Source organism: Sciurus vulgaris (genome assembly GCF_902686455.1).
Source record: "Sciurus vulgaris genome assembly, chromosome: 2".
In the NCBI taxonomy this organism is placed as follows: Eukaryota; Metazoa; Chordata; class Mammalia; order Rodentia; family Sciuridae; genus Sciurus; species Sciurus vulgaris.
Window position 1 is genome coordinate 146,620,312 of NC_136462.1, and position 15,837 is coordinate 146,636,148.

At 44.8% G+C, this 15,837-nt stretch overlaps 1 protein-coding gene across 8 annotated transcripts in view; it reads right to left on the minus strand.

Moving 5' to 3' along the window:
• The window catches only part of NTRK3 (neurotrophic receptor tyrosine kinase 3), a 389,200-nt gene that overhangs the window by 156,005 nt on the left and 217,358 nt on the right, over positions 1–15,837 (minus strand). For all 8 annotated transcript variants that reach the window (XM_079127497.1, XM_079127496.1, XM_079127500.1 and 5 more), the window contains one exon: positions 9,621–9,809. In XM_079127497.1, coding sequence (XP_078983623.1) covers positions 9,621–9,809 — 189 coding nt within the window. The remainder of the gene's footprint in view (positions 1–9,620; positions 9,810–15,837) is intronic.

Genomic DNA, 15,837 nt, shown 5'->3' on the forward strand with positions numbered 1-15,837 from the left:
GAGGCCGACCATGAACCTCAGGGCAACTGGCTGGAAGCACACTTGCTCAGAATACTAACATCTGGTCTGTGTGTCCCAAATTCAGGGTTGGGAAAGACTTAACCCATTCTGGCTGTAAGTTAAAGCAACCTTCTTCAATCAGTAAATAAAGACCATCTTTTGATTCCTATCTGACCCCTGTATGTGCCTCAGCTGGTTCAGAATTATCACCCCTTGAAATCCCAATACAGACTGGATGCCTGAACCCAAGTGAGGGAGACAAGAGTAAACTTATCTACAGGAAACCTTGAGCTGCAGAGGATCTCAGGAGGGGAGTTCATCTTCCCACTCGTTGAAAATAGGACTGAGGCCAAAACATGCCAGGAAGACAAGTAGTTCTTCTGCTTCTAGGGCTCTGGGCAGCAAGCAAAGGACCCACTTAATCTCCTATTCATTTCCCCCTCCTGGGTGCAGCTTCCGCTGGGCTCACATTCCATCACGAGATGACATTGCTCCAGCTTGGCTGGGGGTTCTTATCATTCTTCACCTTCGACCATGAAGCATATGCTTATCCCCCAAGTACTTTTTTTAGCCAATTACTGTGTATTTACAGTGAGCATAATTATACCTAATTACTTAATTAGCATGACTGCATGCAGCTACTAACTTTGAGTATGCGATTATAGCAGTGAAGCGCAGGACAGATGAGGTCATGGTAATCAACAGGAAAGCAGGTTGCACTGGCCCTGGGGAGGTGGACGTGAGCCTGTCCCCTTGAACAAGTTGGTTACAGCACTATAGTGCATCTCAGGAATGTCTAGGATTTTCAGAAAATTCAGGGGAAACAGCATTATTTGAATTTTTTTCTTCCTGGAATGGGAAACAATGTCAAAGTGCTTGACTTGTACCAACATTTGGGGCATTCAGAAGTCCATGTCCAGCAGATGTCCATCTTTGGGGGCTGAGGACTCTCAAAATAAGCTTGTGAATATTTTTGAGCTCAAGCTTGTGGGCTGAAGGCATACTCCCCCTCAGCTCCCAAGATATCCCTTGCTGACACCATCCAGATCTTTCCAGAAAGAAAGGAAATTGGTAATATGCTAAAAGAAATTCTTCCCTTCAGAGACCTTGGGCTCACCAAAACTAGCATTATAGGATTCTCAGGAATCTGCTACTTATCCTAATCGAATCTAAAAAAAGTATCAAAGAAAAATCAGAGGGGACAATCCTAACTTGTATACTATGAAACTCTGCCAAGAAAGCTGGGCCTGGAGATACCCAACTGGTGAAAGACACTAAAGCTAAATGTCACCATTACCTTCACCAAGATCTAGCCTATGCTTCCTCTAAAGGGGACTGTCAAGATCCAACTAGCAGAATAAAGGAGCCTGTCAGAATCTACCACTTCCACATTGGTTCCATTTCTCTCCCATGTCACATCTAGCCAATGCTGCATCCTCACTGACCAAAGGGAGAAAAGAGCAACTTCCAGTATGCCAGATTTCTTAGCTGTATACCCCAAGAAGCTCCAGACCAGCCCTGTGACCAGACCCCTTCTTGCCAACAGGAAAGTCCATCTGGACTTGTGCTGAAGAAATCCTAGAATGGCTTACTTTGCAAAGGTGGCAGCTGTTGCTATTGCCTCTGCTACTGATTCCAGGAGAGGCCCACGCCTCCCAGAAAAAGGAGCCCATTTTCCATATTTCATCTGCAAGTCCATTATGCTGAGCTAAGTGGCTTGGAATAAACACCCATCATTACCCTGCACTAAGCAATGTTTGTTAGCATAGAAGGTGACAGAAATCTATATCATGCCGATGCACTATTAATACTGCATTACACACAGGCTCTGTGCTCCCCTTCACAGCTGGAAAACCAGCCTCAGCAGTTCCTCTTCCAGAAAAGGCAAGTTCCATGACTAATTGGCTCAGAAGAGGAGGAGAAGACAAGCCACTCACTCACCACTGATCCCAGCTTTAAAGAGATGGTCCACAGGCCTTGTGTCTCTGGTTCTGTGATCTGTATGGAAGTTCTTGCCTCATGGGTTGATAGGTTAGGGTGGGAGCATGTATCAAACAGTTGCCCCAAGGAAAGACAGTGAGGCTGGGACCTCAGCACCATAGCTGAACAGGTGCAAGGAAGACCTGGCACTTCTAAGGGTCCTGTGGATGTTTGTTGACTGATTAAAGAAATGAAGGAGAAAAGGGATTTGGAGGGAACAAAGACAGATGGGATTTTTACCATCTCATTAGAGTGAGGGGCTAGGAAGACGCCAGGAATGAGCTACCAGGTGAGCTTCAGAGGGTCTGTGATGGATCTAGGGAAAGAGGATGAAAGGATGACCACCAAGGAGGGACCAAAGTTTGAAAGCACATCTGTTCTTCAAAGTGTAGAGACTCATGTAGAAGAACAGACTCAACATGAGAGTCAGCCTGAAAATGACATGGGGACAGAGAAGGCATTAGCAGGTCTTCAGGTCAAAGCAAAGCGGAACATGATCTAGATACCTGATAAGGTGAGGGTTAATGGGGGCTCAAGGTTGGCACCATGGAAAATCACTCTAACCAGTTGTGTTTGAAAGGTGTTGAAGAACAGCAGAAAAAAGAAAGTTTTATATGGTGAGACACATACCTACACACAACACTCTTAAGAAAGTACACCAAGAACAGGGTGTGGACCCACAAGGGCCTGAAGATCCAGGGGCAGGAGCTGAGCAGTAGAGGCCAGTCTAAGATGAAACGGAAAGGATCTGCCTTAGTGTAGCCATTTTGAAAGACGGTTTGGCAATTTCTTACAAAGCTAAACATATTCTTAACATAGGATCCAGCAATTCACATACCTAGGTACTCACACAAGTAAGTTGAAAACTTCTGTCCATACACACAAAAGAAACCTGTATGTGAGTGTTTATGCAGCTTTATTCATAATTGCCCCAAGTAGGAATCAACCAAGCTGTCTGATATGGATTGAGTTATGTCTTCTTCAAAAACTGATTCTGAAGCCCTAATTCTCAGTGCCTTAGAATGTGAACTTATTTGGAAACAGGGTCACTGCATTAACTCATTAAATCAAGAGGCAGTCATAATGGAGCAGTTTGGGCTTCCTAATCCGAAATGCCTGGTGTTCTTCTGAGAAGACAGAGATGTGGAGACAAGATCAGAGTGACATAGTTGCAAGCCAAGGAACACCAAAGATTGCCGGCCACACCAGGGGGAAGCAGGGAAGGATTCTCCCTAGAGGCTTCAGAGGAAGCATGACTCTGTTGACGCCCTGATTTCAGATTGAGAGCCTCTAGAGTTGTGAGAGGACACATTCATGTCATTTGAAGCTGCCCTGTTTAGGGTACTTTGTTCTGGCAGCTGTAGGAAACTAATGTGACGTCCCTCAGTAAGCGAATGGATAACAAGACATGGCACACCATTCAATGGAGAATCATTCACAGTAAAAAGAAATAAGCCATAAAGGTTGTGAAAAGAAATGGAAGAGCCTTAAGTGCATACTGCTCAGTGAAAGAAGCCGGTCGGAAAGACTATCTAGTGTGTGATTCCAACTACATGACATGCAAGAAAACACATCGTAAATGATGAAGACAAAAGATCATGGTGAACGGTTATGGGTAGTACGAGAGAAGGTGGGGTGCAGAGGATTTCTAGAGCAGTGAAATTATTCTGTGCAGTACAATGTTGTGGATACATGCCATTACAAATAATCCAACACAAGAGAGTCAACCCTACTGTAAACTCTGGGCTTTGGTTAGCAAGTATGTCTCAGTAGTAGTTTGCCAGTTATAAAAAGTGTAGCACACTAATCAAGATGTTAATAATAAGGAAAACTATGGTAGTGTGTGGGGACAGAAATGGAGTATAAAGGAACTCTACTCTCAGTTCAACTTATCTGTAAACCTAAATTTGTTCTAAGATAAAATATGACCTAACCACCAGGACCAGGTCTTTTCTTATCTGAAAGCAACTATGGTCCCTAGCGCATTGATTCAGTGGAGAATTCAGAGAGTATAAGTCAGACCAAGGTGACCCAGCTTTGTGACTATAGGGACCTTCATTCAATCTTGAACACATTATGCAGAAACCATCTCTACCCTGGAAATGGGGAAAAGTCAATCTCCATAACACACACATACACACACACACACACACACACACATACACACACAGAGATGCATTTTTATTCCTCAAAAGGCTGCCTCCCTGAGCTCAAGAGTTCAAGAAGTGTGTGGGTATTGGCAGGGGGCGGCGGGGGGGGGGGGGGGGGCATGTGCAGAGGCTCTGAAATTCTAGGCAATATGATTTGATGGTAAAGAATGGATGCTGGGGTCAGTAGGTTTGGATTTATCTCTCAAGCTCTATCTTAATAGCTATATGATCTGGAGCAAGACACTGAATCTCACAGAACCTCAGTTTCTTTATCTATAAAATAGGGGTAACAGGCCTCCCTCAAAGAATCAATTAAAAATCATATAAGATAAAAAAAAAAAAAACATGAAAGGCTAGTGCAGTGCTTGGATTAGAGAGGTTGTGGATACAGGTCAGCAATCTTTCCTTTCTTTCTCTGTGTATCTCTAGAAAGCCCAGGCCATGGAGCCATCTGTTAGTCAGCTTGCCCTTACTATTGCAAATACCTGAGATAGTCAATTTATGAAAAGTGTTATTCAGGCTCACAGTTTGAGAGGATCTAGTCCATGATCAGGCAAATTCATTGCCTGATTTTTGACCTCTAGTGGGAGTGCTGGATGTTAATGAACGTGAACCCCTGGTGGAGTAAAATCACTCACCTTATGACCAGGAAGCAAAAGAGAACAAAGAAAGGACCAGGGTCCCACAACCCCCTTCAACAGCATGTTGGGATGAAAGGAAAAATCATGTTGGGATGGGCCTAGCAAGGAGTCCCAAGAGGCTGGAAATGAAGCAGGTATTAAAGGACAAATAGGGTGTAGAAAGGAAGAAAAGGGAGTGGGGACATGGTAATATGGAAGACAGGATATCATTTCAAGATAGGGATTATACTAAGATAGCAGCTGGGGGTGTGGGATTGGTAATCTGGAAAGAGATGACAAAGGCCAGTGAATCATCAAAGGACAGGTAAAAGGTAAATGCACAATGCCCAAGGATGCAGGGGGTGCAATTCTCATCCTGAGGAGCAGCTATGGTTGGTTATAAGCCCAAGAGGGTAGTGACCATAAGTGTCTTGTTCCCATCGTTTTCAGAGCCCAGAAAAAGATCCAATACAAACCCTCAACATGTATTGAATAGATGAAAGAAGAAGAATCAGCAAAGTATAAGTGACCCAAATGCTACCAAGGATGAGAACCTCAAAGAAACGTGGTCCAAGTCTGCAAAGAGATCAACATGGAGAGCAGGAGGCCCCTGGGAAAACCGAACTAGGAGTGGAGCTGCAGGTCAGAAAACCACAAGAGGTTCACAGCAAGCAGAAGTAGCCAATAGACCCAACCTCAGAGGGAGGGTAGAGAAGAAGTAGGCTGACCAGGATGGGGAGCTGACCCTGGGAAGGTGGAGGTACAGTGCCTGGGAATAAAGGTAGATGTCCTCACTGAAGACAGAAGAAAGAAGGAAGGGAAGGGAGACACAGGTTACCTCCCCTCAGTGGCTCAGGTTTCTCAACCAAGAGAATGGGTGTTAAGAAACAGAGCCTTATAGAAATCCAAGGAGCCCTCCAACTGCCCTATGGGAAAGAGCCAAAGCACAATTCCTAAGATGGTTGCCAGCCTTGTAGCCCTGCCCATAAACAACTACAATGCAGCCCAGAACTGTCACAAGGCTGACCAAGGCAACCAAGGGCCCAAGGTTGCTACACAAACCTCCCTTCTCCCCAGTGGCCCATCTGAACGGATCCCTTGGTGTGTCATTCTACAGGACTCAGCCCCAAGTCTAGGACCCTCAGCTGGGTGGGAAGGAAAGCTGTGTCCATTTCCTGATGTATTTGAGAATCAGGGGGCTGTACATAAATAATGAGAGTGGCCTTATTTGGTTTATGCTTGGGCATACAAAGGCAAGTAGGTGCATCTTTATTCCGCTCTTTCAGAATTCCTGGAAAGCCTGAATAATTTTAGAATAAAGACAATGCTGACTGCAGAGCCATTGTTGGGAACACAGGTTAGGAAGGCAAGCATCTAATAAGGGATTGTACCAGATGATCTCTAAACATCCCTGCAGCCTGACATGTGATGACAAGTGCCATGGACTAGATTGAAGACAGATAGAAAGTGAGGAGCACAGAGGGGACAGACCAGCATCCTAATCACTGCTCACCATTCATGATAAACAGATGAGTGAAGAAAGAAGCTGCTTTGTGCTCAATCCAGAGCTGAGGAGATAGGAGAAATGAAGCCTGAAGTCAGTGAGCACCAAGTTCCCACAATTCCTCCCCATAGTATGCATTTTACAATGGGACAAGGGACTCAGATCTGGAGAGCTCAGGGATCCACAATCAGCATTTTCCTCTTAATACCTCAATTCTTGTCCTCCTCCCAAGGAGTGACCCCAGCTTTGTCTGCAGCATTGCAAACATTTCCTGCTCATTTTATGTGCCAAGGCACATGCAGCTTTAATTATCGATGGCAGTGTCTCATCACACACAGGGATGTGTCTCAGAGTCAGTTCCCTAGACGGGTGAAGCCTTGATAATCAGAGTCCTGCTGTGTCTCAGCCGGCAAATCTCCATTGAGGGCTGGCCTGGGCATCCCCTGTCCCTGTCTGCGTAAGTCACCATGGATTAGCAGAGGAAGGATTGGCCAAATACAGTCACAACACTCCTGCACAGAGTTTATCATGCCCCACATGCTATCTTAAAAACAATTAGAGTTGTCCACTGTCTACTGATAGGGCTGGATGTATTGGTGCCCTCAAAAGGGACCTGCCTCGTATCAGAGTGTGTTGGCAACACACGCATGGTTCTTCTTTGATAAGGCACTGCCTGCTCCCCCCATCTTTGAAATCTCCATCAATAAACCTGCTTCTCCTCCATTTTCCCTGACCTCTTTCTGCTTACACAGAAGGATGTCTGGATCCCTCCAAAGGCCACTGTGAAGCACACACCCAGAGACCTCTAGAAGGAAAGCTCTTACAGGTTTCCCTGGTGCCATGGCTCCTTGGCTGAATGCTGTGTCCTGACACTAAAGGACACTCACCGGATCCCACAGCTCTCTCCACGGCTCCCAAGTTACCACAGAGACAGTAACTCTGATGGTCCAAAGAGAACTTCCCTAAAATGTGCCAGATTCCTCCCTTCTGGAAATTGTGCTGATAACCTGAAATGAGGAGGCTGCAGGGAGCAGAGAGGACCCTGTGATCATACCCTGAACTGGAAATCCAGAGAGTTCATTAATGGGAATGCAGGTGATCATTATTCATAGATTCTGCGCTTATGAATTCCTGTACTCTTTAAAATTTATTTGCAATCCCAAAACCAGTATTTGAGGTGCTTTCACATGGGACATGCACAAAGTAGCAAAAAATTTGAGTTATGCTCTGTGCACATTTCCAGCTGAGGCTGACCAAGGCCACATCCTGCCTTCTTTAAAACAATGTATTTAAATTGGCAAATAAAGAATTTTATATATTTATCACTTTTGACACACTGTTTTGAAATTCTTATTTCAGTTTTCATGCTATAAACAAGTATCTTTTTTGTGGTCTCTTCCAGATCACATTTTTTAATTTTTTTCTTTTTTTTTTTTACTTTTTGAGTTTTTTTTTGCTTGTTTGTTTGTTTGTTAATTTTGTTCTTTAAGATAGCTGCCAGGCACAGTTCTGAAATACCATCTAGTGTTCCTAAACATAGGACGAGTCTCACAGAGGGATATGTGTGCTAGGTAAGTTTTGAACAGTCACGAATTATAGCTGTTGGTCATTGAGTTCAATGTTAATGAGTCCGCAAAGCATCTTAAATAAGGTCTCCTTAAACAGAAACACACGTACAACACACTACGACGAGGTTATGTATTGACTGGCTGATAAAATGTGGCTCACAGGAACCTAACGCTATGTCTCCCCTAGGAAAAATGGTTCAGTGTTCTCTGATTCACTGTTTGCAGTGACTTTACAGAAAAGAACTACCTCAAATAATGAGAATCAACTGTATACTCAACAGGGCAATAGCTAAGTCTCTGTTCAAATATCAATGGCACCCTAAAAAACTCAGCCTCTACCCTAGGAGGAGCTAGGACCACGCTATCATCACAGAAGGGCTTTCCTCAGCCACTCCCAGGCCAAGTCAGGACTGAGTCTGATCTGAGACAAGAGCTTTAGCCAAAGTAGAACCACTCTTTGCACTGTTTCCCATTGCTTATCTGAAATACAGGTATCTTTCTTCCTTGCTCAACCCTGGTCCAGTACCAGGTATCCTTCCTCTGACACTGACAGGGAGCCTCTGATAAACACTGAGCAGATTCTGGAGGATACTCAACTTTGGGAGGCAAATGATAACCCTATGTTGACTCAAGCCTAGTCCCTCCCACTGTGGAGACTGTCTCACTAAAAATCAGAGCCAGAGATATGGAAGCAAAAGCCGATGGGGTTTTCAAACGCCCATGCTGCTGCAGGAAGACCCAGTGGGAGCAACAGGGTCTTGTGAGTTTAGAGTGTGACCCAGATACAGAGAGTTCAGCCCAGAGGATGAGCAAGAGCAGAATTCACCTCTTCTAGGCCTACCCTGAAACTAACTGACAAGAGAGCTCACTGTAGGCAGCCTGGGGCAGGAACCAGCATCTCACAGCCTCCCAGAACTTCAGAATTCCTATCCATAAGCTAAGGCCTAAACCTAGCTAATCACTTGGGTCCCCTCCAGCTCTCATGTGGTCACTGGTGTATCTGCTGTCCAGGGCCCTCTGCATGCTCTCTTGAAGCAGTGGATCATTTCCTGGGGCAGGAACAGTGGGAAGGAAGGGATGTGCATTGGTGTTGCTGGACCCAGATTGGACTTGGAGACCCAGCAAGAGGAACACTGCTGGGTGGAGGGACAAGACACTGAAGCTCTGGGGGTTAAGAGGGAACTGAGCACTGAGGAGAAATGTAAAGAGAGGGGCTGGAATGAACAGGAGGTCAGAGATGAGGAGGAAGCAGGTAGCCTAAGTCTTCTGGTCTGTGATGGGGAGGTGAGGGTTCCTGGCGCTTGGGCTGTGATCCAATTCTCAGAGAGTGAGCACTTCGGAGCACTGGAGGGGCAGCGAGAGAGATGTTTTCATCTGAAGGTACTCACCACCCTTCATTCCCGTCCCCTCTCGTGGAGGCCCAGGTGGAGGCTCTGATGACCTCAGGGGCTGTTATGTGGACAGTCAGGTTTTGTGCCCTAATTACTTAGGCCAGGTCTACAGAGAAGACCAGCCTTATTTGTGCCTGTGGCCTTACTGGGAACTCATTCCCTAGCCAGGTGAAGAAAAGAGGGAGTCAGATTCAGCCCGATAGCCCTCCCTTCCCCAGGGACTCTGCCCAATGGCATATCCTTGCCCAGACTATGTTTTAAGTTTGGAGACAAACAGGGAAGGTCTATTAGAGGGACACTGGCAGGTGGCAGGTCATCTCAGAAGGTTCTAGAACCCCAGGTATATGGTCTGTTGCCACACCCCCCTTCCCTCCCAAGAAGGGACAGAATTCCATCTCAGTACTTACACGTGTCTGGCTTGTGGCAGTTGTGTCCCTGACGGAAGTACTGAGGGTTCTCAATGACTGGAATACGGGTCATGCCGATGACCACGGTGTCAGGCCCAGCGTCCAGCGATGAGGGTGTGGTGATGCCGTGGTTGATGTGGTGCAGTGGGCTGGCAGAGTCCTCTTCACCACTGATGACAGCCACGGGACCTGCTCGTACCACAAGAGACATGGCAGCCTGGTGAGGCACACCCAGTCACTCTCCGCCCTGCCCACCAGCCCTTCACCATTTCTCCCACTATGGTCTCCATAGGAGCAAAACCTGTTAGGAAAGTACTCCCTGGAAGTGTGGAATTCTGAATTGAGAGAACCCTACCCAAATTCTCTCAAGAATTAGCCATCCATTAACCATGGAAATAGCTGCAAAATAAAAGTGAATCAAAACGACCGTGACTAAGATTATTTTCACTTCCTCCCAATTCCAAATTAGTTCAAAATAATACAAGTTTAAAATAAGTTTCTTCGCTAATATAGCAATAATAGGATTTTTAAAAAAATGATTTTGCAGTAGTTTGTACCCTGCCCCTCCTTCACTCAGGAACTTTAAAAACTAACAATGCTGGGTTCTGCCCCAAGAGGTTCTGAATCAGTTGGTCTGGGGATGCAACCTGGTGTCATGATTGTAAAAGTGCTTCAGGTAAGTCCCATATACAGAAAGGATTGACAACCTCTGATTAAAGGGTCAGAAGCCCACTGGAATGTGATGGGCTTCCCCAGTCTGTGCCACAAACCTCCCTCATTCACAGGCAGAGACCAGCGTGGGCCTGGGTCTAACATGAGTCAGGTTTCACAGTGATAAGAGGTACACTGCTATTAGCCTCCTGGGAGCTGGCTCAGCTATCCCCCTCTTAAAAGATTCATGTTGCCCCAATGGCTTCAAAGAACAGCATTTGCATCCCACCAATCCTAGCTCTGCCATTTTGTAACCCAAAGAAGAAATCCAGTGAATAAGGTTTACTCAAAAGTACAAGTTGACAAAGATAATTAACACAGCAGTCTTGGCAGAACAATGATTCTTTTTTGTGGTGTGATTCTCCCATACATACAAATAAAACTCCTGTAAAGGGAATTAGCTGTGACTGTTTGTGGCTTCATACGACTGGCGTTTTAAATGGCTGCTTTGCTAGATGCTGGGTCCCTCGACAAAGTGCCTGCTGTGATTTGGTTTTGCGGCTTGAACAATATTTCCACTGCAGAAATCCATTACATCTTACTGAAGTTTATGGAGAGAATATTTCCCATCAAACAGCGAGGTGAAGCGCCAATGAGGCAGAACTAAATGGAAGACTGGTAAATGCAAACCGAGACCCTGAATTCCACTCCGTCAGCACAGACAGGCTTATTCCAATCCATGACAAATGGCTGACTGTGTTTGGAGACCATGTGAAAAAGTAGCAACGAGTGGCTGCCCAAATACTCGTGGTAATCACTCGCCTTGCAAAGAGAAGCCAGTTCCAAAAAACACCTTGTTAATCTTTGCAAGAAAACTTCATAGTGACTTCCAGTGAAAGAGGGAAAACTAACACTGGTCTTTATTTGCTTTCCCTTGCCATTAACATATAAAGGAGTACAAGAAATGTTTGTGCACAAAGAGAAAAGAGGAATAGAGGTGACAAGCTAAAAAGAACTTTCATCCTTACAACTGCAGAGGATGAAAAGTCAAAGGACAGTGACTTAGAAGAAGGGAACACTCATGGAACTACAGGGGGCAAAATTGATGGGAAGTCACTTTTGCTGGGCAGGCTTGGTTCTTTTTTTTTTTTAATATTTTTCAGTTGTCAATGGAGCTTTATTTTATTGATTTATATGCAGTGCTGAGAATTGAACCCATTGCCTCATACATGCTAGGCAAGTGTTCTGCCACTGAGCCACAACCCCAACCCAAGCTTGATTCTTAAAGGGACAGGAGAGTCAGGAAGGCTGGAATTTATTCCTAAAGAAACTGAATCCAGAAGACTCAGGGAGATCTCAGATGAAACACAAAGTGAGCCTCTATTTTCTCCTGCTCCCCCAAAAATGGAAACTGTGTACGGCTCAGCCTACCAATCCCAATCTCAAATGCAGCAGAGTATAGAATACTTCTCTAAAGAAAGTCTCAAGGAAGATCCCCACAGCTGGACACAGTGGCGCACACCTGTAATCCCAGCAACTCTGGAACCTGAGAGGAGGATTGTAAATTTAAGGCCAGCCTCAGCAACTTAAGGAGGCCCTAAGCAACTTAGCAAGATCCAGTCTCAAAATAAAAAATAAAAAGTGTTGAGGACGTGGCTCGGTGGTTAAACCTCCCTGGGTTAAATCATGGGGGCAAAAAGGAGAAGGAGGAGACACACACATATTGACACACATATTTTTGGATCGCCCAATGAAAAGTCAAGCTCACTCTGACCATGTCACGGTGAGGCCTGCCAGTGGATACAGTCCCCACTCCATGTACACAAGGCAGGTTCTTATTAGCTTTCTAGTGCTCAGTTCCTAAATATGAAGACACAGTACAGGATCAACAGGTATTTCAGCAAAGCTTCAGCATGAAAGAGAACAAGACAAGCATCTGCAGAGACCTTCAGGAGCAGAGGACTTAAAATATATATACTAATATCCTCTGACAGGCAAATGAAGACACTACACCTGTAAAACAAGGCAGTTCTTAAAATGTGAACAATTAGATGTTAGGAAAGAATCCTCGGGAATTATGATCACAGCAATTTAAAAGTCAAAGAGAGTGGATAAGTCAAGAAAATCTTCCAGAAAACTAGAGAGGAAAGAGGTATAAACAGGGAAGAAAAGAAATTTAACATTCCATATAGAAATCACACATATGATTAAATGGAGTTCCAGGGATAGGGGAGAGAATATGAATAGAAAATATTCTATTCATAGTCAGGGAGAATGAGAAACTTATGGAAATTTCCCCAACTTATCTACCCAGTTCCCAGCACAATTAATACATGTGCATGAGTGCACACTCTCACTCACACACATCAGGAAACAAAATTCCAAAATGCCAGAACAATGGGGATAAAGAGAAAATGTTCAGCGTTTCTAGGAGGGAAGGACAGGTCACATTTATGGGAACAGCAGTCAGATTTATATTAGACTGCCAAAACGAACAGCTCAGAAAGGCCAAGGAATTCTCCCTAACAATACTACTAATGTTTCTATAATAAGTAACTCCTTCAAAATTTCAATTAGACAATTATTCAACTTGAAATTCTACACACATGGAATATGCAGGTCTTCGTGCACATGCACAGGTGCGCACGCAGGCGCACACACACACAATTTAGGTATGAAATGTCCCCCAAAGGCTCATGTGTTGTTGACGTGGTGCTCGATGCAACAACATTTAGAAGTGGGGCTTGGGGAAGCAACTGGAATATGAGGGCTCCACAATCATCAGTGCATGAATCCATTCATGGTTCATAATTGAACAGACTCTTGGGAGGTGGTAGAAGCTGTAGGAGGTGGAATTGGGGTGGAGGAAGTAGGTCACTTGGGGTGTGCCCTTAAAGCATATCTCTTGTCCCATCTCTCTCTCTCTCTCTCCTTCCCGGATGTCAAAAAGTGAGCAGCTTTCCTCCACCACATTCTTTCACCATGATATTTTGGCCTTGCTATACATCAAAAAGCAGCCAAGTCAGCTGGCCAGGGACTGAAACTTCTGAAGCTGTGGGCCTCCTTCAAGTTTCCTTTTCCTTTTTTTTCCAGGCATTTTATTATAGCAATGAAACCTCACACAATATACATGCATATATGATATGCACATGTGCGCACACACATGGTAAGGGCAACAGAAAGGAATTTCCAAATATGTAAAAATTTACATCACTTGTCTCCTTTTTTAGGAAGCATCAGGAGGAAGGAGTCCAGCAAAACAAAGGGGAAAACAGAAAAAAAAAAAAAAAAATAGTGGGGTAGCCATCTCAGGCCACAGGCCTGTAGAAAGGAGGTGTCTCAGCGGACAGGAAAAGGAACACAGCAGCAAAGGCAAGATTCAGGTCAGGCAGTCTTACTCCATAACTCACAGTCTGTACTACAGCCATGAGCACTTGCTTTATCATACTTGTTGACCATTGACTGCAAGAAGACAGAAAGACCAAGCGTTAGGAGGCACACTCCTCCCCACCCTTTTCTGTCCTCAGCATCATGGGACAAGGGTTGTTACAGTGACATGAAGAAAGGACATAGAATAGGAAGATGTGACACCGGGACTTCAACCCTGGGGAGATGCTATTTCTTCAAATCAGCTCTCACACAGTCCATGGAGAATGGTCAACAAAAATTTCCAAGAGCCTGGGATCTAAAACAGTCAGCATTTCCTTTACATTATTCTAGATTTTGAAAGGGGCAGGGAAATAACTGGAGGAGAAGGGTCCTGCCTCAGGCTCACAAGTCATGAGAAGGAATGAGAGCAATCCCACAATGGCAGAGGAAAATGTCATATTATGGTGAAATGAGTTAGTTGAAAAAATCATGATCATTATGGTGATTTTATTATTGAGATATTATAGTATTGGGTTCATAAATGTAGCTTCTTTAATCTTATAATGCCTTTGTGAGGTCGGTACCATTTTAATGAACCCATTTTAAAGATGGGACCATTGAGGCACATTGCAGCAGCCTGCCCCAGGACTTATGCCTAGCAAAGGAGTATTGTTATGGTTCAGATGTAAGGTGCCCCCCCAAAAGCTCATGTGTAAGCAATGCAAGAATTTTCCAAGATGAAATATTATGTTATGAGAGGTGTAACCTAACTGGGGGATTAATCAACAGAAATTGAGCCTTTGGGGTATATATTTTGTCCCTGGTGATCACAGCTCTCTTTGCTTCCTGTTGGCCATGTCCTGAACTGCCTTACTGTGCCATACCCTTCCACCATGATGTCCCTCACCTCCAACCCAGAGCAATGGAGTTGGCCATCCATGCACTGAGACACCTGAAATCATGAGCCAAAAGAAACCTTTCTTCCTCTAATTGCTCTTTTCAGGTATTTTGGCCACAGTGATGAAAAAGTTGACTAAAACAAGTGGTGACATAGAATTCAAACTCAGAGCCTGGTCCCAGAGCCTGTGCTCAGAGCCATAACCCCTCACCACTTGCCCAGAGGTGTAGACTGTGAGAGAAAGCATTTGTTCAAAGAAACACTTGGTCAATTCTGGAGTGTCATCCTCCCCATGAGCAGCAGCCTTCAATAGCAGGTCCCCAAGACTCTTTTTAAAGATATTCGTGTTGATCCTTGAGAATTGGAACAGGGCTGAGTACCCTCATTAAACTCACCCAGATATGTTACAGATAATTTGTCCACTTGTCCCCTCCCCAGCTTTACTGAGCATTCTTATTCAACTACATCCACACCAGACAAGAGCACATGGCCATCAGACCACTGTCCAATCTCCAAGGTCCTCTCAGTCACCTCTGCTCTTCCATGAACTGCACTCCTTTAAATAAAAGTCAATAAAGAGTACACAGACCGACCACTTCAAAGGATGTGAAAGGAGACCCTGCAGCTGGTCCCTGCCTGCCTGTGTCTGAGCCCAGCAGTGTTCCTCCAAGGAGCTACAGCTGGCATTGGGGCACAGTCCCTGGTTTCAGAATCCCTGGGCCTGGGCATAAAAAGCCAGTCTCAGCTTCAGCAATCATAGCAAATGGCCCATCCTGTGCAAAATATTGGTATTGGGGGAGGCTATGCATGTGTTGGGGCAGGGTCTCCATGGGAAGTCTCTGACCTTCCATTCTATTTTGCTGAGAACCTAAAACTGCTCTAAAAATGAAGTCTAAGAAAATAAAATTAAGTAAATGTTTTTTAAAAAATCCAATCTCCCATCCTATACATACACACATTTCCACATATCCCTTAGGTTGATTGAGGTTAGAAACTATTAACAGAGAAAGCAGGATTTCACTCTAGGAACCAAATCCCCTTTCCTGCTCTGGTCAGATCTCATGCCACTTACCTCAGGCAAAACCCAAGACCTGGGGAACCTCTGGGAAGAAGCATTTCTTCTCACTTCAATAATCACAGCAAAGAATATTTTAAGATACCCAAAAGAGGACAAGTAATAGGAGGGGAACGGGGAAACACTACTGGGAGCGTGTCTCTATTTTCTTGGTGCTGCCAAGGTCTAAGGCAGGTCAGGAAAAGGAGCCAAGGTTGTTCTCTTCTGAGCTCTCCACACGCAGA